At 36.7% G+C, this 26,938-nt stretch overlaps 5 protein-coding genes and 1 long non-coding RNA gene across 7 annotated transcripts; 4 read left to right on the top strand and 2 right to left on the bottom strand.

Moving 5' to 3' along the window:
- The first annotated feature begins 5,697 nt into the window (after positions 1-5,697).
- On the top strand, positions 5,698-7,349 carry LOC147945323 (uncharacterized). The gene is made up of 2 exons (XR_015596530.1): positions 5,698-6,342; positions 6,642-7,349. It is a non-coding gene; the product is annotated as an uncharacterized LOC147945323 (long non-coding RNA).
- Positions 7,350-10,745: 3,396 nt separating this feature from the next.
- LOC147945322 (uncharacterized) lies at positions 10,746-12,288 on the bottom strand. Its single transcript, XM_087509859.1, has 2 exons — positions 12,155-12,288; positions 10,746-12,060 (listed from the first exon to the last, which is right to left on the bottom strand). Exon 2 carries the CDS (start codon positions 11,815-11,817, stop codon positions 10,807-10,809), a length of 1,011 nt encoding a protein of 336 aa, XP_087365985.1. The 5' UTR covers positions 11,818-12,060; positions 12,155-12,288; the 3' UTR covers positions 10,746-10,806.
- Positions 12,289-14,498: 2,210 nt separating this feature from the next.
- Positions 14,499-15,425, top strand: LOC147945321 (uncharacterized). Its single transcript, XM_087509199.1, has one exon. It carries the CDS (start codon positions 14,499-14,501, stop codon positions 15,423-15,425), a length of 927 nt encoding a protein of 308 aa, XP_087365325.1.
- A 5,409-nt stretch (positions 15,426-20,834) lies between these two features.
- On the top strand, positions 20,835-21,742 carry LOC104779787 (uncharacterized). Its single transcript, XM_010504171.2, has one exon. It carries the CDS (start codon positions 20,975-20,977, stop codon positions 21,488-21,490), a length of 516 nt encoding a protein of 171 aa, XP_010502473.2. The 5' UTR covers positions 20,835-20,974; the 3' UTR covers positions 21,491-21,742.
- A 384-nt stretch (positions 21,743-22,126) lies between these two features.
- On the bottom strand, positions 22,127-24,600 carry LOC104779786 (dihydrolipoyllysine-residue acetyltransferase component 4 of pyruvate dehydrogenase complex, chloroplastic). The gene is made up of 6 exons (XM_010504170.3): positions 23,455-24,600; positions 23,172-23,363; positions 22,961-23,048; positions 22,795-22,865; positions 22,624-22,707; positions 22,127-22,431 (listed from the first exon to the last, which is right to left on the bottom strand). The coding sequence occupies exons 1-6, from the start codon at positions 24,364-24,366 to the stop codon at positions 22,327-22,329; spliced, it is 1,452 nt and encodes a 483-aa protein (XP_010502472.1). The 5' UTR covers positions 24,367-24,600; the 3' UTR covers positions 22,127-22,326.
- A 53-nt stretch (positions 24,601-24,653) lies between these two features.
- LOC104779784 (uncharacterized) lies at positions 24,654-25,473 on the top strand. Of its 2 annotated transcripts, none has more exons than XM_010504168.2 (3): positions 24,654-24,754; positions 24,848-24,932; positions 25,100-25,473. In XM_010504168.2, exons 1-3 carry the CDS (start codon positions 24,743-24,745, stop codon positions 25,345-25,347), a joined length of 345 nt encoding a protein of 114 aa, XP_010502470.1. In that variant the 5' UTR covers positions 24,654-24,742; the 3' UTR covers positions 25,348-25,473. The 2 variants fall into 2 exon arrangements, with proteins under 2 accessions (XP_010502470.1, XP_010502471.1); XM_010504169.2 differs by having other exon boundaries at positions 24,666-24,754; positions 25,103-25,473.
- The last annotated feature ends 1,465 nt before the right edge of the window (positions 25,474-26,938 follow it).

The following is a 26,938-nucleotide window of genomic DNA, read 5'->3' as shown; positions in this document are numbered from 1 at the left end:
GCGTGTGGTGGGGAGCAGACGTAGGTGAGTTCTTCACGGACCAATTGATGGGCATGCCCTAGCCCACTGTTCTGGGGATGGGAGACACAGTATTTGGAAAACTAGAAAGAATGCAGGTAACGCGTGGAACCGCTTACGCACGAACCTGGAACTGTGCGGTCCCTGATTGTTCTGAATTCCACAATATCTACAACCGCTGTGAGGAATGCTACATTTTCTGGTGCACGAAAGAGTTTTGCCGTCGCTGCTAACTCTTTATGTTTTAAATCCTACGCATGTTTCAAAACGAAAACGGCCTATGTAACTATATAATCCAAAACCTTTCAATTTCAATAAAATGCGTGCACTACTTTCAATTTTAATAAGAATGCGTATAACTTCTAGAATTACCAAAGAAGACGTCGAGTACTACAAAGAACATTTAATAAAAACATGTGTTTGCGATATGAACATAGTAACAAAATAAAATAACATTGTCTTTAAATAAAACACATGGTCGCAGTAGTACTGCCAAGCTTATCGCAAATCGAGGAATAAAGTTTCCTCCGGAACGGGAAATTACTTTTCTAACAAATATGATTTTAAAGGCCATTCAAATAGAACTAAAAAAGGCAGTACATGAAGAAATATAATCATATATGAACAATCCTACTAAACCATGAAGCATCCATTTTACAACAAACAACATAGGTAACATACCAGCCAAGCTACATCAAAAATAATTCATACCGGTGGATTTTCATGAAGGAACACTTTGGTTGGAGGCAAAGTGTCAGCCGTGGATGCTTTGGTAGCCTTGGATTCATCAGGAAGTTTGTAGCCTTCGTAGCCTTTGTTTGGAGGGAAAGTGTCAGCCTTGGATTCATCATGAAGTCTGTCAACATCAGTAACCATATGTCCAGTTGCTGCTGTAGAACCCTGTTCGTAAAGTAAACATGCGTTCATTGAGTAAGCCACCTACAAACAAACGAAGTGGTACACAGTGGCGGTAACAGCATTTTTCAAAATAATCGTACGAATAGTTTCGTATTTTAACGGAAACGCATGCGATTATATAAAAACAAATGTTTTAAGCTGTTAACACATGTATTTATTAAAAAACACACTAAACCACTACAAAACATATACTCTAGTTGGGGACGGAATAAACAGATATATATTTGTGGTAGACATGGAAGCATGAACGGTAAGATAGTTGGGTACTCTTGTTATACAATGCAAAAGAAAACATTAAAAGCATGAACGGTAAGATAGTCTCCAGTCAATTTAAAACAATGTTTAGAGGTGCGGTACCTTATGATTTCCGTGAATGTTTGCGTGCTGGTTAGCACTGCTACAATTCCCAACGGTTCCTGGGACAGGCATACCGCTTCCCACAGTTGCGGAAACTATTGGGACAGTCTCGACCGGGTAAGAAGATGTGTTAGGCACTCGTACTAGATCAGAAGCCGTATCTACCTTGCCTGGTTTGTCTTCTTTATGACCAACATGCCCGGATGAATTTTTTTGGATAGCCAATGTTATCATATCCGATATCCTAACCTCTGAGTCTGCTATGGCTGTCATGACACGTTTTTCAGAACGTTTAACCTTTGTTTCAACATATTGTTTCAGACCCTCCGATAGGTGATCAATGGCCTTCCGCTTCCCTTTGGATCCTGTTTGGGGCTCATTTGGTATTCCTCTTTCTACACCTTCGCAATTTGTTGCGTCTGTGCTACAAATGTCACTGCTGTCGGTCTTATCTACCCTGTGGTCATCACTGTTCTTACCACACACAAACATTGAATCCGTAAAATTGCAGTTGTCGTTGATCATATCCATTAGTCTGTCAACCCCTTCGTCTGGCGTGTCTTCAATGACATGACCCAATTGGAGTCCTAGCAGAGAGTCAACTGTACACTACACAAGGGGAAAAAAACATGTCATATGGCAATCAAAGTTATCTTAAGCTGCAGTCAGATCTAATTGCAAATCGGTTACGTTACTCTAACATCATATAGATATGAAGGCAAAATAAGTGTCATGGCACGTGCACCCTGTGTTTTTATAGGAAATCTGATGTCTTACAAATGTTTGCAAACTAAAAAAATATATCATTTTCATCGTAAAACATGTAATATAAGAAAATTAAGTGGGATACTACGAAAATCGTAAACAGATTATGCCATTGAGTGGAAGACCTAATCTGATTGAATAACTAAAGGCATAGTAAAGGCCAAGATATCGAGATCTTACCGCTGCTTTACCATCGACTTTCCAAACAACATCCAACTTCAATATCCAAAGGCGCTCAATGAATGTTGGTTCTTCCATATCGGAATCATTGTCATCATTAGGACCCAGAAACTGCAATTCCTTAATTTGCGAAACGGCTTGAAGAAGTACCAGTGGAAGCACTAAAGGGAATCCTTGGACGGTTGTCGATTTCTTCTTCAAGTTTTGGGGCCCCCTAGCCTTTATAGAATGCATCGTAAGTTTGAAAGCTTCTGTCCCCCATGGATACTTCAGAAAATCTTCCAGATTGTCAGACATGTCAACATGCAGTGGCACGATTTTTCTTTTCGCAGATGTAGGGCAAAGGACCCCGTCCAGCAGAGCAAGTACGGCGTAACGGATCCGATTATCTCTCTCAGGGACGAGATGCCTCTTTAGTCTACTTACGAGCCAGTCGGCCGATACGTCGGCCCTGTCGAAGTACTTGTACCAATATTTGCCGACAACTGTTTTCCGTTTACCCTTCTTCTCTTTGTCCGTAGGAAGCTTATCGCATCTTAAACCGGTGACCGCTGCAAATTCAGCTATTGAAAAACGAATCGGGAACCCACCGTATATAACCCATATTTCATAGTCTTTCTTCACCACGAGTTGTCGCGTCAATAGAAAATGAATGAGTTTTCCAGAGTAAGCGGCACTCTCCAGAACCGCAAAAAGTTGCCCAAACTGGGAGGATTTAATGATCTCGAGTTCAGATGGGACCAAGACAGCGGAGATATCGTTTATGATAGAGAGGTCTCGGTACGAGTGGACCCTTTTGCCGATGGGTTCGGATCCTTTAGCAAACATTCGTGATGGCAAACCCAGATTTGCCATCTAAATATATAAAATACGAATAGAAAATCAATTAACCAAGAAATATAGAAGAGTCAAATGGATTCACCAGTTAATACGGGGACAAAGCTCTATATAGTCGGCTATTGCTGTGAGAAATATTGTCGTGAACGGCCGCCGAGAGAACGGAGTTAAGTGAAATCGTAGGGTTGGAGAGAAAGCTAAGTAATAAATATCTAATTTCTTTATTATTTGATGCTGGGAAACCCTAATAAGGATTGCTAGACTTTTGGGTTTCGGAAAAATTATAGAATACTTTATGGAAAATTACTAGAATAATAAATGAGAAACGTGTGAGAGTAGAGAACGTGCAAAATTCAAATTAAATAATCATTGAGTTTCGGTCAGATGGAGCCCTTATGTTTGTAGGAGACGGAAGGAGATGAATGTAATTTTAAGCTGTATAGGGGACAGTCGTACATGAATCATAGTTATTTTATGAATTCTTTCTGTCATCTAGTATATATACTCTAAGTTTTACTAGTTTTTAATATTTTTTTATTCTTTCTCAGAGCTCCCAAAAGAATCTAGAGTTAATGGGCTTTAAGAAAAAGTCAGGCTAATTAGACATTGGGCCTATGTAATATACTCTTATTTTAGCCCAAACACTTAGCAAAAATAATCACCACTACTAGCCTACTAGGTTATAAAATTATATAAATTATTATAAATCATAATAACCTTCAATATTGCATACTATGTATTAAAAGGTAAACAAACATAAAATCATAAACTTTATTTCAAAAACAAACTATATCCTTTAAAACCTTTTACAAGTTATTGAATTTATTTAATATATGTGAACTATATAATAATTTCCATGTTATTCTTGTTCGTATGAGACAAAAATACTTTATTTTAGTTCAGTTGTAATATTTTTCATACATGGTCAGTTGTAATATTTTTCAAAAAAATTAAACAAATTTTCTTCGTTGATTGAATCAGTTTTGAAAATAGAAATTCACATACACCATCAATATTTTGCTGATCTCAAAGTCGAGCCATCTTATAATTATATTCTCCAATAACATATTTGTTAATAAAGATATATATACCAAAAGAAAATACTAATAAATAAAAATGCATAGTTATATTGAAGTTGTGGACCATGTATGCGTCGACTGACAGATGAAGTTGGACAGAAACTTCGCACAAGAGGAAAATGAGTTTTGAGTTTTCTTTGGTGTGTGCAAGTTGTGAATCTAATCACAACCATCCATTTCAAGGTGAACACGATATGATATGATTAAAGCAGATTAACATGTTTTCCTTTTGTTTTATATACATTTTTTTTTTTTTGTCAAGGTTTGTTTTATATACATATGCTAAAATTTTCTACATCTTTCTAAGACACACAATGAAAGTCTAATCACAATAGTTTAGTAGTTGAAGACTTATTTTGCTAGTCAAGCAAGACTTATTAATTAGAAAAAAAAAAAAAATCTATAATCTTCCTTAGTTTGGAGATTGTTTTATATTGTTGAGTGTTGACATATATTTTGGTTAAAGAAACGTAAAACAATTGAATGGAGCGATGAAAACGAAGTAGAGTCGTACGTAATAGGGTTGGCCTTTGTTAGATAATTGGATTAGGTGACAATTTTTTAGGTAGGGTTAGTGATTTACTAATTTTAACAAACGATCATTGTATGCTCTATCTTAATTTTTTCACTCACAATCACCTCTTTTTTTGGTCAGGGAAGCCATTTTTTTTTTGTTTTTGGGTCAAAACTCAAAAGGTCAGGGAAATCATCTTATACTAATTTCACCTAAACGTATTGAATAAAACTTGGCAAAAACATTACATGAAGTTAACAGACTGAGTTTAAGAAAAAAGAAAAACAGCTCTAGAGTAACATGGTGATGGCTTCACAGCTTTGCATCTAGAATTATCGTGGACGATCAATAGTACAAGTTCGGTTTTGGTAGTTATGGTGATGATGGCTTCACAGCTTTACATCTAGAGTAACATGATGTTTCAGAAAAAAAAAAATAAAAAAAAAAATAGAAACCAAAAAATCGAGGTATATGAGTGAGAAATTAGGAAATATCACCATTGAAAGTTTGAAACTAAAATCAAATAGATGGCCATTTAATTAATATTGTTAAGGTACATTACATATTTAAATCACATACAGTAGAAATGACCCTCTTATCATCTTAAACATTTCTTTCTATTTCTTGTGCTGAGAAATTCATGTGACTCTCCTCTTATTTTATTATAAATAAAACAATCAAGAAATAAATATCCCATTTTAACTGAGGATAATTGATTAGTTTCTATCACCGTGTTTTTTAATTTTCCGAATATATTCCATAAAATTACAAATTTGGTTTGCTTCAAAAACGATTGTTTCAGTCGTATCCTAAAAAAAAAGTTATTCCAAACAAAGATTTACAATTCAAATGTTTGAGTTACACAAAGACCGTCCATAATCCATACTGTTGTGTTATATATAGAACATGAGCAAACAAACTGGAATAATAATAATTAGGTATTGATAAATGATAAAGATAAGTAGATAACCATTATATTTTGTTATAGTATAAGTCAAAGGAAAAGGTAAAAAACAAAAACAAAACTTCATTCTCACTTTGTCACTAATATCGAAGCTTCTTCCCCATTAACTTTCTCCAACGTCGGCATTGCTTTTAGCCGTCAGCGTCGGGATTTTCTCTCCCACGCTCTCTCTTGTTTCACCTCCTCTATTCATTCGCTTGATTTTCGTAGATCCCGGCAAAACTTCAATAGACAGTAATAAAAGGCGAAGGTGTTTACCGGTGAATCCATCCCCTTCTCTCTGCATGCTTCATCCAGGTTACCGGATCCACAGTTAGACACTATGCATAAACTTCGAGTGTAGTGTCTTTTCACCCCTGAGAAAGCCTCTTGTTGGGCACCGAGTTTAGCAGGCAAGCTCCTATGTGGACCAACAGCTGCCTGGTAGAGACGTCGACGGCACACAACGCCTCCTTTTTCAGGGCAACATGGCATCTTTCCAAATAGGATATGTGCTTGTAGATTTCCGTTTCAACCTTTTACAGCACTTATGGTTGGCTCTTGCAATGTTACTTGCAAATCTCTTCCCCATCTCCGGACAGCCGCTGCCGCCGCTCGCTCACTCCAGCTTGGTCAACCAGCAAGAAAGTAGGGTATTTTCTGGTGGGCTTTGTTTTCTTTCTCGGTCCATTAAGCTTATCAAAAGCTAAGCCCACTACCAGTAAAACTAGGTCACACTTTTCTAAACTTTTGCAAACTCATTAGCAAGTTTTTTTCGATATGTTGATTATAAGGACCCTGAATGGCAATTCCAAACCCTGATTCAAAGAAATTCGTCGACAAATTCTTATCATCTAAGCTATAGGCAATTGGAAATTATGCTTCTAGTTTCTAACCACACCAATGAATTGAGGGATAACGACATTATGACCCCAGTCTCAAGGACCGGTGGTTACCGAAACTTCCTCAATCCTCTGCTTTCATACTCCATGTTCACTGAGCCAAATCATGTTCAATCTACCAATTGCAGGGAAAATCTTCCTGACTCTATGCCCAGGTCTGTTCCTAATTTCTTTGTGTCAAGTCGAATACAAATCTTGTCTGGACTTCTTAATATCTATGGCCAATAGTTCCATTGGAGAGAGAACTCACCTGCCATGTTTTAGCTTCACACTCATCATATGTGAATCCTGCTCCCACCTTCCAATGCACCCAAATTGTGGAGTAATCATGGCTATTCAGATCGAAATTCAAAATTTTCAATAGCCTGACCTCAGTCACTTTCCGACAATTCTAGCTAGATACCTCAACTCCCAGCCTTCTACAAAGCAGTTTCAACTCAGGTTACTGATGATTCAAAGATACTAGTTTGGTCTTTGAAACAAGTTTCAACCGATTATGCTACCATAATCACCTGTGGTATGGCCTTTTCGCTATTTCATATAACGGTTCTTGTGCCGACGAGAGTCACAACCATACTCTCTTTATCAACGTCATCTCGTCATTATTGGATTATGACTATTGCGTCTACCGTCGACCTGTTCGTGGGAGACTGTTTGACAACCCTTGACCTCACATGTCTCAAAGTGCTTACTAGCCTTTGCCTCATAGCTTTCTTGAAACCTTTGTAAACCTTTTTTCTGTTACTTTTGTATGGCATTGGAGAATATCTCACTTTGTTTTGTTGTATTGTTTGGGATTTTAAAATCTCTATCTATGTACCTGGTTTGATGGTAAATGAAAATCTAGTTTTTGTTCAAAAAAAAAAACAACCATTATATTTCGTTTTTGGTTCTCGTTAATTTTACTTTTTTTGGGTGCTAAAGTCCTTATTGTTACAACTTTAGATGCTAATCATAATAAATCACCTAAACAAAATCAAGTTGACCATGCTATATATATACAATCTAAGTTAGTGGGGGTTCATTCACATTTGAAAAGAATTTTCTTAATTTATAATGACATTACTAGATTATCTAAGTACTAGATTATCTAAGTAAAAATGATAAATATTAAAAGTATAGAGTTTAAAAGAAATTATCATATTAAAAGTATAGAGTTTAAAAGAAATTATTAGTACTATCTTTCTATCTTTCATGGTAATGATGAAATCGAAAAAGATTGTACGATACTTTTAGAACCAGTTACTAAAAACGCAATTATCAAAGTTAAGACTCTCTACAATTTTAGATGAAATTTGAGAAGACATTAACGAAAAAAATTGGAGATGAACTCTAACAAGAATGTAAATTAAATAATAATCAAACAAAAATAGAGTCATATTTTATTAAATTTTTTATATATATTAGATTATTTAATTATTAATTTATGATATTGATGAGATTATATTTTTATATATATTTTTTTAATTATTATTTTATTGAAATGTATCATTTTTATATTGGTTCAATTTAAAATCGAAAGAATTTATTAATTTATAATAAATGTTAATTTAAAGAAAATTAATTTATAGAAGTTGCATTGTAATTGTAATCCAACTCATGTAAACAAACATGCAAGAGTTAACAAATACTAAGTGTACCGACATATGAGTATTCTGCATCACAGCCGAAGAAGAGATCCCATAACATGTGTGTATATGATCCTTTTTTTGTCTATTTGTTTGATTAACATCTATCGCCCTACACATTAATTGGTTTCCTGAAATTATAACCATTTTTTTTTTCTATTTTTTTTTCTTGATCGACCTCATATTTACGACCGACGTTCAGAATCTAACTTATATATGAAGTGATGAGTAGCTTTTGAAAAGGATTACAATTTAAGATGACTAACATTGGCCGACGTCACATTTGATGAATACTTTGAAATTGTATATATACGTTCACGGTTCACCCGATTAAGATGCATACCAAACTTAATTACAAATTTGTCTACACACACAAAAAAAAAAGGGCCGTTGCTCTAAACTTGTATACAAAATATGTAAAACTTGACAAATGATATTATAGTTTTCATGAATACCGAACATCCTATAAATCTCGTATACATTGGTTGAAACTTGAAAAGCATTTTAACATGTTAAGCTGATGTGTTTACAGACTCTAATATTAGTGTAATTAATGGATACGAAACTCCAACAGAAAAAAGTAAACATTTTTAGTTAAGCTAAATATGTTAGGTCGAGCCGTCGGGGTATTCAAATTTCGGATCGGATTCCGTTCGAATATTTTTGAGTTTGAATAATTTAGACAGTAACCGAAAAATCATTATCTATTCATATAAATATCGAGACTTCTTGGAAAAAAAAAGTCGGTTTAATTTTTGTTGCAAAAAATTATCTAGTTTTAACAAATATAGCTAATTTTTGTAAATATATAAACTAATTATATTTTTGTTATTTAGTGTGATATATGTAATTAGATTAGTGATTATATACATGTTACACAATGAATAGTGATCCAACGACAAATGCGACGAAGACTTCAGTTGGCAGGAACTTAATAGACGGCTGAGATGCGATGATGGGAAAAGGATTCCGTTACCGACACGTGGCATGTTCCCTACACATGTCCTTGTACTATGGCCACAGCAGAAGCCTCACGCTGTCGGCTGAGATTTAAATTATCGAGAAAAAATGTTTGATTTGTATTTTTCTTCTCCACTACGAAGATAAATCTTTCGAACATGCCATAAAATGAAGGAAAATTGAAAGAAGTAAAACGAGTTCGAAAATGAAGCTAAAGACAATCAAATTAGAGCGAAGATATAATACAAAGCTATAATAGTGAAATTAGTTATAAAAATTAGTTCAAAAACTGTTTAAGGATAAAATGCTATTATATGAATTGGCAAGTTTTAATATAAGATCTAACCTACAACTACAAACTTTAATAAAACTTATCTATATGGATAGTATCGTGGCGCTAAATGAAGACGAGAAGACGTGATAGCGATGCGCACCAGAACCGCCTCTCAATTCTTTAATTCGTAACATATATATTACAAAATTTGTTTTTTTTGGTAGAATATTACAAAATTTGTTTATCAGAGTTTTTAGCACTTTTTTTTTTTTGAATTATAGCACTTCTTTTTTTTCTCCATAAAAGAAAAACTCCATTTTAATATTAATTTTACGAAAATTTTAAACTGAAGTTGATGTTTTAACTTTTTTCTTTTAGACCTTAAAATATCACTTCATATATTTATTGTTTGGTTTGGCAAAAAAAATATATTTAATATTTGAAGTTCCGAGGCGTTAGAGTTACATATTTTCGTATATTTTTTTTAAAAAATGTTGTAAATCTTGATTTTATATCTTTAACTTCTTTTTGTTTTTACTAATTTGTTTTTCCATTTTAACATGTGTGTAGGGAAATTAATAGTTCATCAAACTGAAAAAGTTTCTAGTGTTTTAAATATATAAACTGATGAAATCACTATTTAGTATAACTTTTTTTGCCAAAATTTTTAATTATTTGGCAAAAAAGAAAAAAATAATTATAACTATCTTCCATAACTTTTTTTGTTGATTTTTTTTCCTAAAATTCCAAACAAGAAAGTTTTACAGATATCTCTTCGAAGATAAAAGTATTTAACCACTTTTATTTATCCAGTCAAACAGAAAAACTGTATATTTCCTTACTAATAAAATAAACCAAAAATGGATAGTACATTTCTGTTTATACTATGGATACTTACTTTAAGATTCATTTAAACATTCATTTAAGCAAATAAAAATACTAAAAGATGGTATTTCGCTACAAAAACATACCCGAATAAATGTTTAAAAAGTCAGAGATGAATGTTCAAAAAGAAATACTTTTTTTTTTACATCAATTATTGAAAAAGAATCGGTCAATGTGTTTATTAGTTCGAATCACATTCGAGTCTTCTGATATTTGTTCATTCAATTGAGTGCAACCAAACTGATGGGCCTAATCCATAAAAAATGACGTTATGACACAACTAAAACCTGCTCTATTATCATGTGACTGTGAAAAGTCTTCGCATATTCATTAGAAAAACGTTTTGCCAAAGTTTGAAAACATATTTTTAGATCAAAAGAAATATTGAGAACATATGCATCTTTGGAGATTGAAATCAGCGTCTATATGTGTGGCCAAGATGTGTCTTAGCGATAAAATTATACAGGTTCGATTGGTAAAGATCATTTTTTTTTTTTATTTTAAATAAAGATCATTTTTTTTGGTCAAACTAGGATTTCATTCAAATTAAAAGAGTTTTTCCTCCTTAAAAAGAAGGTACAAATGGCTATCAAAAGCCCAAACAAACCAAACCACTTGAGCAAATGGTAAAACAACAACAATAACAAAATCAGAAGCTAAACATAAATGAAAGGATAGATGGGAGCTAACAAGCTCAAACCATAGATAAAAGGATAGATAAGAACTAACAAACTCAAACCATGGATAATGGGATAGATGAGAGCTAACAAGCTCAACCAAAGTAGATTGGTTCTTGAATGGAGGAAACAAAGCCTCTAAAGACACCAACGACGAACAGTCTGCAAAAGTTGAGTGGGGACAGTCTTGAGCAACAAACCTCGCTTCTACTTCAAGTAGAACAGTCTTCAGAACAATGCTCCCTGTGACAATACCACTAAAACCAAGTGAAGTATTTGAGAGGATAATAAGCTCCTTAAAGGAGAGATGAGGGATGTAAAAGTCCCGGTGAACCAGATAATCTGGAACGGTGAAGGAGAGCAAAGATCTCTTTCCAATCTGCAACAAAGCGGCTACTAACACAGCCAATTTGAAGTATAATCTGCATACTGCAGTAAAGATTCGCACTAAGGCGATAAATGTGCCACAAGAAAGCACAAATGTGGATCCACGGGTATCCAAATTCATCAAAGGAGTAAAAACGAGATCCAAATTCCACAAAGCCAGAGCCACACTCTCAACGATCATCCAAGAACTTTCCAACGTAGAAGAACCAGAGACCGAAGAACAGGAGCATACCTGGGGGAACAGGAGAGGAGGCATGTTGATTGAGATGGAAATGGAGTGCGAGCAATCAACTCTGCTGCCAACGAGGCTGAGAAGCTGGTGTGACTTGACGATATGAGCTACATGGCTTTGAGCCGGAGAGGGATCTGGTGGAGAAGGAGGAAACGACAATGAGGCCAGCGCCGATGGAAACTTCAGGCCGATAGAAGCAAGCAGATCCGTCGGAAACAAAGGGTTATGGCGCAGCAAAATCATCGAAGAAAGTCGAGCCATTAAAACCGAGAAGCAGAAAAAACGCTATTAGAAGCGGAAAAAACCGGAGAGAATGCTGGAAAAACACGCCGGAAATAACTCCGGTAACTACGAAAAGGACCCTAACAGAACGAGAGTACCGCCGATTAGGAGAGGGAAACACCGGAGAAGCTTTGCCGGTGGAGAAACGCCATTTGAAAACTCCTCTTACGGCTCCTCGAAAAACGTGTCTAGGAGAGAACTACCAAACAAAATCTTTATGTTCTGCAGCAAAGGTATCAAACTATCGGTAAAGATCATTTTTACAATGTTTTACTTGAGTTAAAAATCAACATATATTGAAATGTTATAATCTTACTTAAGTTGGCAAAAAATAGTTTTCAATCGAATTCACTAGAGTATGACCTTGATTATAAACTAGCGTGTTTGTATAATTCTGATGCTCGAGTTTGAATAATAGAGTTACCATGCGCGAGATTTCAGTTTTAAGGCAAACGCTTAGATATGTTTGATTTTTCTAAATTATCAAATTCTTCATAACCAAAAAACCAGCATTCACAAGCAGTCATTTTGATTAGTAGCTTTTGAATTAATATTGAAACTTTTTTTTGTTACTCTTAACATTTAGCATTAAGGGTCGTTCAGCTCCCGGTCATATTGACATATGCACTCTGGAGACTGTTTATATTTTGAAAGATCATCCAAGTTCATCGAAATTAATAATAAACAAAAATGTTATAGATTGTTTGATAAGAAAAAAATGATAGTCACAATAAGCTTGTAAGTGGTGAAGCTGAAACGAACAATTAAATAATTTATGATTGGTGAATGGTGATGAACGGTTTGGCGATGATATTTGACTTGAGGATGGTCGTGGAGATTTATGGTGGGAAGTTTTGTGTACTTGATATTGCTTTATGTACTCTCCCGTGATGTGTTGTACAATTCTACATGTTCTTTGTTCTCTAATATTGTAACGTTTTCTACTGTCTTTTTAAAAAATTAGTTAAGTTTACGTTTTTCTTTTTGTTTGGTATGTAGGATTTCAATAATTTTTTTGTCGGTTTGACCTTTTTTTTTAAATTTCTTTCCTATGTAGATCAGCGATGTGCTTGATGAACTGATTTTAGATGGTTTAATTTGAAAATATTTCTGAAAAAGCTTAGTTCTTTTTTAAAAAGAAGATGATGAGATGTTAATGGTTTTGAAGGCTTAAGTTTTTTTTTTTTTCCTAAAAACACTTACTGCCTTTTCTGGTTTTTACATGTTTTATCAAAACGTTTGTAAAACATTATAGTGTTGAATATATATGTGAAACAAAATCCATAATGCTATATTTTATTGAGATAAGTTATAAGTTTATATTCACTCCGTTTTTATAGATTAACTAGAATTTGTACCCGCACACGCGCATAATTTTAATTTAAAATATTTCTTATCAAGAGAAATTGTTGAGCTCAAATATAATTATTCCAACTTTTGAGTATAAATATATAACTTACTTTACTCTGTGATATACAACATATATTTTTTAAGATAATATTTCTTTACTATATCTATTTGCGATTTTACGTGGGATTTTAGTTAAATTTTTTATCAATAAGAATCATTGAATATGAATATAATTTGAAGATTAAAAGATAAATCTATATAAATGTCATATTTATTTTACTAATCTATATATAACATATATTGTCTAGTGTCGCAATAATATTATCGACAATCTTCTGACATTTTATCTTTAAAATAGTTCATTCCATATTCATATCCCATGAAAACATAATTTTAAAAGTTCTAACGTCAATGTCGATCATTGACCTAATTGTAGAGACCATTTAAATATATCGATATCCTAAATTAAATACGAATATACAAAGTTTCATGAACAGTTTTACTGCTATGTCGCTACAATGAGGTTGTCCAAATGGATCATCTGCCATAATAGAATTTCAAACTAAGTCAAGAATGATTAAATGATGAAACATTTAAACCCCACAATGAATATCTATTCACTAATCCAAGCTACATATTTTTCTAAAATCTCATATGTTATTTACAAATGTTAATTTTGTGATGCAACCCCCTTGTCTTCTAAAAGAAACATAATGTACTTTAAATATGTTGTTTTTGCCAATGTTTTGAGTTAAAAGCATTTGACAATATATGTTATATTTGTTATATATGTTTTATATCATGTTATACAATTGTAGCTCCAGTTGATGATATACTTTATGAGATATGCTACACAAATCACATGCCACTTTTTGTAATGACTTGCATATCATTTTTTTTATATTTCATGACCATTGATTTTGTTTTTTTAGATAGATTATTTTTTCGAAATTCTTTTTCATAGTTTTCCCAAAAAAAAGTGTGCCCCTTACAATGTATTTTTTTTAGATCAAAATTTTTAAGCTAAGTTAAGTTAAGTTAAGTAATTAATATTTTCTTTCTTATAAGTAAAATTTTATAATAAATCTTTATGGTATATGTTTCTTAGAAACTAATGTTTCACTTCAATTTTATTTTCATGTTTAGATTATTATAAATACAATTACATAACTTGTTTTTTTACTCCACCATGCATTAACCCGGAGGACTTGCTGGATGAAGAGTTTGTTACGGAGCGGGTTTCACTGGTGTTTCCGCAAGGTGAGGATGGGGAACCAGTCATAACCGTCGATGATGAAGTGTTGAAGGCCATGAATGGGTTGTGGAAGAGGTGTATCATTGTGAGGGTGTTAGGGCGTAACGTGTCTGTCGCGGTCCTAAACAGGAAACTGAGAGAGTTGTGGAAGCCGGTGGGTGCGATGACCGTCCTGGATCTGCCTCGACAGTGCTTCATGATTCATTTTGCTATGGAGGAGGAGTATATGGCAGCGCTTACTGGAGGAGCACGAAAAGCTTTCGGTAGTTGCCTTCTTATGCAAGATTGGTCCCCTGATTTTGACCCATTACGTGACGAGATTGTGACGACACCAGTTTGGGTACGTCTCACACATTTACCGGTGAACTTTTATCATAGGAGAATCTTGTGGGCAATTGTTGAGGGGTTGGGAAAACCTCTTAAGGTGGATTTAACAACCCTGAGTTTTGAGCGAGCTCGATTTGCTAGGGTGTGTATGGAGTTTAATCTAAAGAAACCACTTAAAGGTACAGTGGTGGTGAATGGAGAACGATATTTTGTCTCCTATGAGGGACTTACGAAAATCTGTTCTGGCTGTGGAATTTACGGACATTTGGTTCACGGGTGTCCGAAGTTAGCCCATGAGAGCAGTATGGTGGTCAATCACCCGAGTACAGAAGCAGTCTTGAGCCCTCGAAACTCATCGGATGGAGGTGTTGCGAGTAAGTCAGTGGATGGTTTCACGTTGGTGAAATCAGGAGGAAGAAAATCGTATGCTCCGACGAATAGAGTGGTGTTTGCGGCAGGGAGTTCCGGAGGAGGATCGGGATCGGGAGTGAGACATCGTGATCCGGTTCGGGGAGCAAAATCCGGGAATATTCCCCTAGCCAACAGTTTTGGAAGGTTAGAAGTAGATTTGGCATCCCATGATTCAAGGAAAGAAGTAGTTAAAAGTGAAGAGAATAAGGAAAATGAGGATACCTTGAATCAATTAGGGGCATAGAGGAGTAATGGGCAAGGCAAAGTAGTGATGCTTGCTAAAAAATTCGAGAAGAATAAAGGGGTTTTTCGGGAGGGCTCACGGGATAAGACTGTTGGGCCTTCGAAAGCCCATGAGTTAAATGGTGTAAGGCCTAAGCAGATTAGAGGGAATCGGCCTGCAAGGGGGTTAATATTTGGTCCAGCTAAGGCAGATCGGGGTTTGTTCTTGAATGGGAAAAGGCTTAGAGTGGAGCCTGAGAATCTTGGTCGATCGGGAGGGTTTTTTGTTGCGGGAGGTGAGAAAGCCAGCGGGGGATCCTTTGTGTCTGAAGAAGGGATTGATGGCGACGGAGAGAAAATGGAAGCCGCTAGGACTGTTGAAGTTGGTGATTTGGTGGAGGTACCGGATGGACGTGTGGAGTCGGTGGCTTCGGAGACGGGGTGTCAATAATATTTCTCCCTGTTTGTTCCTTTTGTTTGGCGATTAACGATGATGAATGTTCTTTTATGGAATTGTTGGGGGGGGGGGGGCGAATAAACCCAGTTTTTGGAGATCGATCTGTTACATTTTGAAGAAGTGGAATACTGATATTCTCGCAATTTTCGAAACTCACGCGGGAGAGGATCGAGCAGCTCGAATCTGTAGAGGTTTGGGGTTCGAGAACTCTTTTAGGGTGGATGCGACTGACCAGAGTGGTGGGCTATGGTTGCTCTGGCGTTTGGGTATTGGAGCAGTGGAGGTAGTGCAATCTTCGGATCAATTTATTTTTGCGAGAATTGTAAATGGAGAGGAGGTGTTGAATTTGATTGTAGTGTATGCATCACCAACGGTTAGCCGCAGAAGTGGGCTGTGGGGTGTATTGCGGGAAGTGATAACTGGTGTAGTGGGACCTCTTGTCATTGGTGGGGATTTTAACACGATTGTGAGGCTAGAAGAGAGGTCTGGTGGCAATGGTCGGTTATCTTCGGATTCGTTAGCCTTTGGGAATTGGATTAATGAGCCCTCCTTGATAGATATGGGGTTTAAGGGTAATGCTTTCACTTAGGGACGAGGGAGAGTTGAGAGCAATTTTGTGACGAAAAGGCTGGACAGAGTTTTGTGTTGTGCGCAGGCAAGGCTGCGATGGCAGGATGCTAGTGTTACGCATCTCCCACTTTTGTCATCTGATCATGCCCCGGTTTATGTCCAACTCTCTCATGAGATGCGTAGAGATCCGAGTAGAAGACCATTTCGGTTTGAAGCTGCTTGGATGAAGCATGAAGGCTTCAAAGAGTTGTTAAGGGTGTCATGGAGGAGGGATTTAAGTACTCCAGAGGCGCTTCAACAGTTACAAATATTTTTGCATAGATGAAATAAGGAAGTGTTTGGGGAAGTAATGCAGCGGAAGGAGAGAGTTTGTAAGGAGATCAAGGTTGTACAAAGTCTATTGGACTCGGCTCCGTCAGATGCGCTGCTGGTGAGGGAGGACGTTTTGATCAAAGAACTGGACTTGGTGTTGGAACAAGAAGAAATGATCTGGTTCTAAAAATCACGAGAGAAGTGGTTCACTTGCGGTGACAGGAACACACGGTTTTTCCACACTTCAACGATTATCCGGAGAAGAAGAAACTGTATTGAGTTGTTACAAGATGATGATGGAAGATGGGTGGCGGATGCTTAGGAGTTGGAGATGCTGGCTCTGTCATATTACAAACGGTTATACTCCTTACAAGATGTGGATGCGGTTGTAGCGGGTTTACCAAGAGAAGGGTTTGTACCACTATCAGTTCCTGATCATGAAGGATTAAATAAACCTTTTTCAGTAATGGAGATTGAGAGAGCTGTTCGTGGGATGGGAAGATTTAAGGCGCCTGGTCCAGATGGTTACCAACCGGTCTTTTATCAGCAAGGTTGGGATATTGTTGGGGAGTCGGTGGTCAGTTTTGTTTTGGATTTCTTTCAAACAGGGGATTTTCCTCAGGATACAAATGATGCTTTGGTGGTTTTGATACCTAAAGTTGCAAAGCCGGAGAAGATTACACAATTCAGGCCCATCAGTCTGTGTAACGTGTTGTTCAAGACCATTACCAAGACTATGGTAGGACGACTGAAGCAGGTGATAACGAAGTTGATTGGTCCTGCACAAGCAAGTTTTATACCTGGTAGGCTCAGTACCGACAATATTATAGTGGTTCAGGAAGCTGTGCATTCAATGAAACGGAAGAAGGGTCGCAATGGCTGGATGTTGCTTAGACTTGATCTTGAAAAGGCATATGATAGGATAAGGTGGGATTTTTTTGGAGGACATGCTTAATGCCGCAGGTTTTTCTGACATGTGGATTAAATGGATCATGAGATGTGTCACAGGACCTTCGATGCACTGGCTATGGAATGGTGAAAAGACAGAGCCTTTAAAACCGCTGAGGGGGCTTAGACAGGGAGATCCATTATCCCCATATCTGTTTGTTCTCTGTATGGAGCGATTGTGTCAACAGATTGATAGGGTTGTTGTCAGAAAAGATTAGAAACCTATTAAACTCTCACGGAGTGGCCCGAAGTTGTCTCACATTTGTTTTGCTGACGATCTAATTTTGTTTGCGGAAGCGTCAGTGGATCAAATTCGAGTGATTCAGAGTGTATTGGAGAAGTTTTGTGTTCTTCGGGTCAGAAAGTAAGCTTAGAAAAGTCAAAGATCTACTTTACTGATAATGTATCGAGGGAGTTAGAGACACTGATCAGTAGTGAGAGTGGCATTGGATGCACTAAGCAACTGGGAAAATATTTGGGGATGCCAGTTCTGCACAAACGGTTGAATAAATAAACTTATGGAGAGAGTTTCCTCCCGGTTGGCGGGGTGGAAGAGTCATGTCCTCAGTTTCGCGGGACGGCTAACGCTTACAAAAGCGGTGTTGTCCTCCATCCCTGTTCACTCAATGAGCACGATCATGCTTCCTCAGTCGGTTTTTGCTTGTTTGGATAAGCTGTCTTGTTCCTTTTTATGGAGAAAAGGTGTGTTTGCCTAAAAGGGAAGGGGGCCTTGGAATCCGCACGGCGAAAGACATGAACAGAGCTCTCATAGCCAAAGTGGGATGGCGTCTTTTACATGATAAGGAAGGGTTATGGGCACGTGTTCTTCGTTGCAAATACAAGGTGACTGATGCTCAAAACTGGAGTTGGCTTTTAGTGAAGAGTAGTTGGTCCTCCACATGAAGGAGTGTGGGCATGGGATTACGGGATGTGATTATTCAGGGAATTAGTTGGGTTATTGGAAATGGTCACTCGATTAAATTCTGGACTGATAAATGGCTAGCAGACAGACCGCTGGTGGAGGGCGTGGTTGGAATGTTACCTATCAACTATGAGGTTTTGCGGGTAAGCGATTTATGGCAGAGTGGGTCAGGTTGGAAGTATGAGATGATATCTCCTTATACCACAGACTTGGTGAGAATGGAGCTAGCAGCTTTTTTGGTGGATAATGTTACGGGGGCCATAGATCGTGTGTCCTGGAGTGGTACAATGGATGGTAAATTCTCAGTTAAATGTGCTTATTCTATGCTGACTAGGGATGCTTCTCCTAAGCCGAATATGGAAGTTTTCTACAAACGAGTATAGGGGATTCGGGTGCTTGAGAGGGTGCGTACATTCTTATGGTTGGTCACTAATCAGGTTCCGATGACAAATGTAGAAAGACAGAGGAGACATTTGTGTGACTCGTCTGTTTTCCAGGTCTGTAAGGGAGGGTTTGAGACGATCATACATATATTTAGGGATTGTCCGGCTATATCCGGAGTATGGGAGAGACTAGTTCCGCGTCGAAGAAGACGTTTGTTCTTTACGGGATCATTGCTGGAATGGGTTTATGCAAACTTGTCGAATGAGGTGGTAGTGGATGGAGTTCCACGGTGCACGTTGTTTGCTTTAATAGTGTGGTGGAGTTGGAAATGGAGATGTGGTAATATCTTTGGAGAGGTGGGAAAGTGTAGGGACCGAGTCAGATTCTTAAAAGATTTGGCGAGGGATGTATCTGTGGCAAATGATCGGAGTAAGGCTCTAAATCCTACACAAGCTAGAGTCGAAGCATCATTGGTTGGAAGCGTCCGAGGGAGGGTTGGATGCGTCTCAATACAGACGGAGCCTCGAAAGGCAATCCTGGTTTAGCTACTGCGGGTGGAGTGTTAAGGGATGCAACAGGTCGTTGGTGCGGGGGCTTGGTGCTGAATATTGGAAGATGTTCGGCGCCATTGACTGAGCTATGGGGTGTCTACTACGGGCTGTACATGGCATGGGAGCAACGAGTACCGTGTCTGGAACTAGAGGTTAACTCAGAATTGGTGGTTGGTTTTTCAAACACAGGGATAAGTGATTCACACCCCCTGTCTTTCCTGGTACAATTGTGCTATGGCTTTCTCAAAAAGGACTGGTCAGTCCGAGTGTTACATGCTTATCGTGAGGCGAATCAATTAGCGGATGGTTTGGCGGGTCTTGCTCTTTCTTTGTCACCAGGTTTTCACTTCCTGGCTGCAGTCCCGCCTGATTTAGTTGGAATTCTCAGAGAAGATGAGCTTGGAACTACGCTTCCGAGACGAGTTCTTATGTAGTAGTTTTCTTTTAGTTCTTTGTTTTATTTTACGGGAGGTTAATCTCCCTTTGTCTCATAAAAAAAAAGTTAACATTAATTTTTCTTAATCTGTGTGATAAACTCAGAAAATTAATTAATAAAAAGGAAACATAAATTACCTAACAATTAGTAATGTGTGGAAAATTAAAAGAGAAAGAGAGGACAAAATGTCTATAATGGATAAATTCATTTAACACTTGAACATTTACTTAAGTTTAGGTAAAAAATCATGAATTTGGTGCAAAACTATTTAATACATCAAATTTTGTTGACTAACTGTTTAATACACTAAATATCATTGACCAACCTAAAATACATATAGGGTTATATGGAAAAGTTCATGACTTTTTTTTTACTTAAATTTAAAAATTTATGGATTAAATGATATTTTTCTCAATAATCTAATAGTATTACTTTTAGATTTTAAATCTCGTTGAAACTAATGTACTTACAATTTAACACTATAGTTTTTTTTGGGCAAGACTGTTCTTTTTCTTTTAATATTGAATATGTTCTCAGAGACTCTTAGCCGAACCTAACTGATCGAGCATCTGTGCCGTAACGTACTGGGCTTCGACTCTGATTCAATTTTATAAGGTTCAGAAAATTTAGAAAACGACATCTGAAATAAATAATAAAAACCAAAAACATTTTGTATTTTTTTTCTTTTAAAAAATTAAAATAAAAACCAGAAAAAGGACAAAAATATAAAAAGAAGGCAGAGATCCGTGATCCCCAAATGAATCGTTCATCCACGCGCCAATGTATACGTTTGAACACGCGCTATCTCTCTCACTTTACCGACCGACCCTTCGCTTCTTCTCTTTGTCTCCAACTATAAATTCTCGAATTTCCCCTCTTCCCGATTCTGCACCCATAGTCTCACGTTAATTACAACATTGCCACTCATTAAAACCATACCATCTAAACCAAAAGCGGTAACCCGTACCGGTTGCTACAATTTGTAAAGCTTATGGTCATGGAGGAGAGGCTCACTGGGGCTGACTCGGTCGGGAAGAAACGAGTCAGAGAAGACGAGTTAGGCCTTGACGTCTCGCCGGATGTGAAGCGGTTGAGAGACGATTTGTTTGACGACTCGGAGAACGACCCAACGGTTCAAGATCTTGACTCAGTCATGAAGAGTTTCGAAGATGAGTTGTCGAACATCACGACGACGGTGCAGCAAGGCTCTGCCGAGACTCAGCCGGATCTTGGTTATCTTTCTGAAGCTTCTGACGACGAGCTGGGTTTGCCCCCACCTCCTCCGCAACCGCCGGCGCTTTATACGGAGGAGACGGTGACGGAGTTGGTACGGGTTTCGTCAGATTCATCAGAGGTCGCCGAGTTATCTGGGTTTGAAATTGAGGATCATGTTACCACGGATTTCGGAACTTGCGATCTTGGTGATGGGCTTTTCGAATATTCCGATGTTTGTTTAGATTCCGGCGATTTGTTTTCATGGCAGCCGGAGTTTTTACCGGCGGAGTAATTTCGGAGTCGTTTTTTTAACCGTAGCGAAATGGTGGCTCGCTTCTTTTTTTTCTTTTCTCTATTTCATGTATTTAGGATCTGATATGTTTTGTTAAGTTTGTAGGATTAGAAATATCAAATGTTTAGTAGGGTAAAATGGCTTAGATATGTTTATTTGCTCCCTTTTTCAAGGATTTGTTCATCTTTAGTGGACATCTTCATGCTTTGTTTAGCTGTTGTTAATTTAAAAAAAAAAACTTTGAAAGTATCATTCAGAGATCAGAATCTGAGATGAATCATATGTTCATATCACACAATCTGGGATTTATTATTGGTAAATTAAATGTCTAATCGGTAGTTTAATATGCAGGCTATGCAGCTGAAGTTGGTAAGACGTTTCAAACAGTAATCACAATGTTTGGTCCCTAGTAATCACAATGTTTCTTCAACTCGAGTTATTAATTTGGGATTTGAGAATTGAGATATTTGCTCTAATACAAGCTATGAGGCCTTACATGAGGAAAAGTCAACATTTGGACTATATTGACAAAAAGGCCCATTACAGAGATGCCAGGTAATGGGCCACATCTGGCGCTATTCTCTTTTCCTATAGAGCCTGTGGTCTGACTGTGGTCTGACTCTGACTGGTGAACAGTTAAACAAGAAATTATTTGTGTAATGTAAAACCCAAAATGATAATTCCGGACACCCAAAATACAACACACACTTGAAAGAAAAGATCCAAAAGAAGTAGAACAATACTAAGAACAATGGAGATTTAAAAATTTTACTTGAGAAAAAATGGCTTAGGAAATTTGGAAACTGATTTAGTCATTTCGTGTTCGGTGGGGAGTCTTATAAGGTCAAACTATCTGGATTTTCAATGATCTTTGCAAAGGTTTGTAAGAAAGCAGCCAAGTCAGCTCCATAGACAATGCGATGATCTGCAGTCACATTCACCTGCCAAACCAAACAAAGCCAAACTTAATCTTACTTTAAAGAAGCTCCCCTAATAAAGCTATAGCTCATGAGAATCCAATCAATCAAGCAGGTTCACCAAACCGATCAAGCAGGTTCACCAAACCAATCAAGCAGGTTCCTAATCAAGATCAAATCAGTTTTTGTTCCATGTGAAGTCAAAGTCAAACTTACCACCATTCTGTTTTTCACACTGAAGAATCCATCCTTGTCAGCAACTACAGTTGGCTTCGACGCTCCAACAGCCATAATTGCACCCTAGAGATTTTTGAGAACAACAAGATAAGTAGATATAGCTTGTAATCACTGATCATAAAGAGGCAAATTTAGTTTTATTTTATATACCTGTCCTGGCGGAAGAATAGCATCAAATCTATCCACTCCAAACATACCGAGATTCGATAAAGTGAAAGTTCCTGCATTCCATACATATATATATATATATATCCTTAATCACAAATCCTTAAAACACACTTCACATGTGTATCATCTAAAAAGTAAAGAAGAGTACCAGAGTTGTATTCATGGGGTTGCAGTTGCTTGCTTCTAGCTTTCCCTACCAGCTCTTTCCATTTTTGGGATAACAAGTACAAATCCAACTATTAAAGAAAAAAAAAAACAACATGACTCGCACATTCAGTGAAACAAAGCAGCCTAAGACTGTTCAATCACAACCTAGCTAGTAGCTACTTCCTTCCGAGAACTACATTACATTTGGTTACCTTATCTGCATCTTGTAGAACAGGCGTAATCAAGCCGCCATTAATAGCAACGGCCACAGCAACGTTAATGTTACTATTGTAACTAAAACTCTTCCCATCTTTGCAGCTTGCATTGACCACAGGATGCTGAGCCAGAGCCATCCCTGCAGCTTTAGCCAATAAAGCAGTCATCGTTACACCCTTTGGTTTCACCTGTAAACAAAAAGCAGTATTTAAGCATTTGCTTCATACAATACAACATACAGAACAATGTGTTTCCATGTTTCATTCAACTCAATCCCACCTTCTCGTATAGTGCATCGAGAGCATCAGTGTTCACAGGATAACCAACACGGAAGGTAGGAACAGAGAGACTCTCAATCATATTCTTCGATACTGCAGATTGCATTGCTGTGAAAGGTACAATGCTTGAATCAGGCAATAGAGGAGGCAAATTGGTGGTAGTAGCTTTTTCATTCACCGCTGCAGCAGGAGGAGGAGGTGGTGGTGGTGCCACGGAGGATTTAGACGGAGCAATTCCAGCCGCCGTCTCTACATCAGTAGCTGTAACCCTACCGAATGGTCCAGTTCCAGCAATGGATCCAATATCAACCTTATGCTGTTTAGCAAGCTTCTTAGCATAAGGAGTCGCTACAGTCTTCCTCGGACCATCCGCGACAGCTGTCACCGGAGCAGGTTGAGCGATCGCCGGAGCAGGAGATGAAGTAACGGGAGGAGGAGATGGAACAACAGCCTCCGCCGCAGAAGGAGAAGAAGATTTCGAAGCTGCTTTAGTCTTAGCTTCTTCGATCTCAGCTTCAGTCTCAGCTAACAATCCAATCGCAGCACCAACCGGAGCTGTCTCACCTTCTCCGACGACGATTGCGGCGAGGTAACCGTCGTAGAACGTTTCAACATCCATATCGGCTTTATCAGATTCAACAACCACAACACTCTCTCCCTTGGCGAGTTTCTCGCCTTCGGTTTTGATCCACGACACGATTTTGCCTTCCGTCATGGTTGATGATAACGCCGGCATGAAAATTTCGCGAATCTTTGATCGGACGGTCATTACACGGCGGTGAGAGGACGGAGGAATCGAGGAGCGGAAGACGACGCTGCGGATGGATGGGGATACTGAGGAAGCGAATGAAATGTTGGATTTGGAATTGGTTAGTGAAGCTGTTGATAAGAACGAAGATGAAGAAACCGCCATTGTTGAATCACAGAGAGAGATCTGAGAGAGAGAGAGATTTAGAGAGAGTGAAGTGGACGGAGAAGACGAGGTCGAAGTTCGTTAAGCGTCTTCACCTACATTTGTATCAACCATGTTGGAATTTCAATAACCGGTTAATTTATTAAACCGGGTCAATTTAATTTAATTTCGGTTTATATTAAACCATCTAGAAACAAAGCAATGTTATTAGATGCTTCTCAATGGACATTAGGTAACATAACAAAACCAGTTTTGTTATATATCTTCTCTGCTCTACCTAAGTTAGAGAATCAGATTCCAAAATCTCAATTTATAAGTTATCTTTGTGTGTTTTCTTAACACACAAACATATCATACAACATTGTTCTTTTGTCTCATGTCGGAAAAGGTTTGTTTATTTTTTTTTTTCTTATTAACAATTTTTTTTTTGGATTTTGTTATTATAAGTTGTTTTTGGTTTTGTTTTGGGGGTGAAATGCAGAGGCAATGTTGTGTTGTGATGAGGGTTAACTTGGATTGCAATGCTTGTTGTAGAAAAGCTAGGAGGATTATCATCAATATGAAAGGTTGGTATATTTTGGCTATATAAAATAATATGTGGAATGAAATGAGCCAAGAAATATTGTATATTAGAAGAAGTTAAGTTCAAGCTGAATAGCTGAAAAAACAAATAATTGAAAAAAATTTGAATGTTAATACATGTTTTGGATACTTTTGTTTTGTATATATGAAGAAGTTGATACACACATGATCAGCAAAAAGGAACGTCAAGTAATCATTTGCGGACGGTTTAGGCCATCGGATGTTGCAGTTAAACTGCAAAAGAAGATGAAACGAAGGGTTGAGATTCTCGAAATTGAAGATCTCTCCGGTGGACATGGAGGAGGAGAAGAAGGACAACACGAGCAAGAGCCACCATATGAACAGCCGTATGATTATTATCAACAACCTGATCACTTGACCACACCGTTGTTGTGTTAGTACTTATCTCTAATTCGTTTGCTTTTTAATTCTCCAATGCATACATATATTTACAAAAAAAAATGTATAAAACTATAAAGAATTACAATTTGTGTATATTATTATTACCAACACTTCACCACACCATTATTGTGTTAGTTATCTATAATTTGTTGTTATTTTTCTCTTTTCTTAGATTTTTCTGTATTTATCAGAAATTCAGAATATAGAAAGAAAATTAATTTAGTAAAAATCGTATTTATTCATGATTTTTATGTCTTCCTTATTTCTACCATACCAAAAAGGCAAAATATATATATATATATATATATATATATATTTACATGTCTATATAATTTGTGTGTAAGAGTTTAAAAGATTTAATATATTTAGGGTTGGACATTCAGATTACCTGTTTGGGTTCGGGTATTATCTATTCGGGTTCGATTAAACGAGTTTAGAAATATAGAACCTATTAGGTATTTTTAGATATGTGGGTTCAGTTCGGTTTGGGTACTATCGGGTTCGGGTCGGTTTGGGTTACAAATTTTAGAACCTGATTAGTACCAAACTACCGGGTACCCGAAAAAATACAATTAAAATTAATTAAATATAAATAATTTTAGTTAAACTTTGATTTATGTGACAAAATATTTTAGATATTTTGATTATTTTTGATATTTAGGTATAAAACTAAATGAAATATTCAAAATTATAATCATAATTTTGGGATAATTGCATTATAGTAATGATAAATATTATAAATATGTTTATATGTTCGGGTTTAATGGGTACCCAAATGGGTACTGGATATTACCCGACCCTAACCCGAACCCATGAGTATTTGAAAATAGAACCCAATAGGGTTTTATAGGCAAACCCGTATCCAACCCGAACCTGGTTTTTCGGGTCGGGTTCCGGGTTGGGTATTCGGGTACGGTTTTTATGCCGAGCCCTAAATATATCGCATATTTTATCACTAGTAATTTGGACTCCAATGTCGAAATTGTTTTTATTTTCTACCTTTTTTTTAACTACGTAAATATATATAGAAAATTTAATCAGTATTAGTTTTTAACCCGCGGTACACCGCATGCATATAATTTTTATTCTTATTTATATTTTATATTGTATTTATTTGTTAAATATTGGATATTTTGCAAATAAAAGAATATCTAAATTTTTCAGCCGTTTATGCGGCTAAATGTTTATATTAATTTTTTAATCCGCAATATACTTCATGATCATTTTTTTGTTATATTTAGTTTGTTTAGTGTTTGAGATCTTATTTTGATTTTTTAATTATTATAACAAAAAATAAGGGATCTAAATACATAATAAGTCATTTAAACACTATGTTAAGTCACATTTTTCCTAATAATTTAATTGTTTTACACAATCTTGTTAAATCAACTTAATTTTATATGTCAAATATTCTAATATTAATAGTGTTAACAAATAATAAAATGAGGATTTAATCCGTGTTAGCACAAATTTAATAATATTTTATTAATTCCAACATGTCTTCTTTATAAGCCATCTACTATATAACCATATTATATAGTATTTTTAGCTTTTTTAAATTTTACGTATTCGTAATATTTTAAATTTT

Source organism: Camelina sativa, chromosome 4 (assembly GCF_030686135.1).
Source record: "Camelina sativa cultivar CO46 ecotype springtype chromosome 4, ASM3068613v1".
NCBI lineage: Eukaryota > Viridiplantae > Streptophyta > Magnoliopsida > Brassicales > Brassicaceae > Camelina > Camelina sativa.
This window is presented reverse-complemented; position numbering and strand designations above follow the sequence as displayed.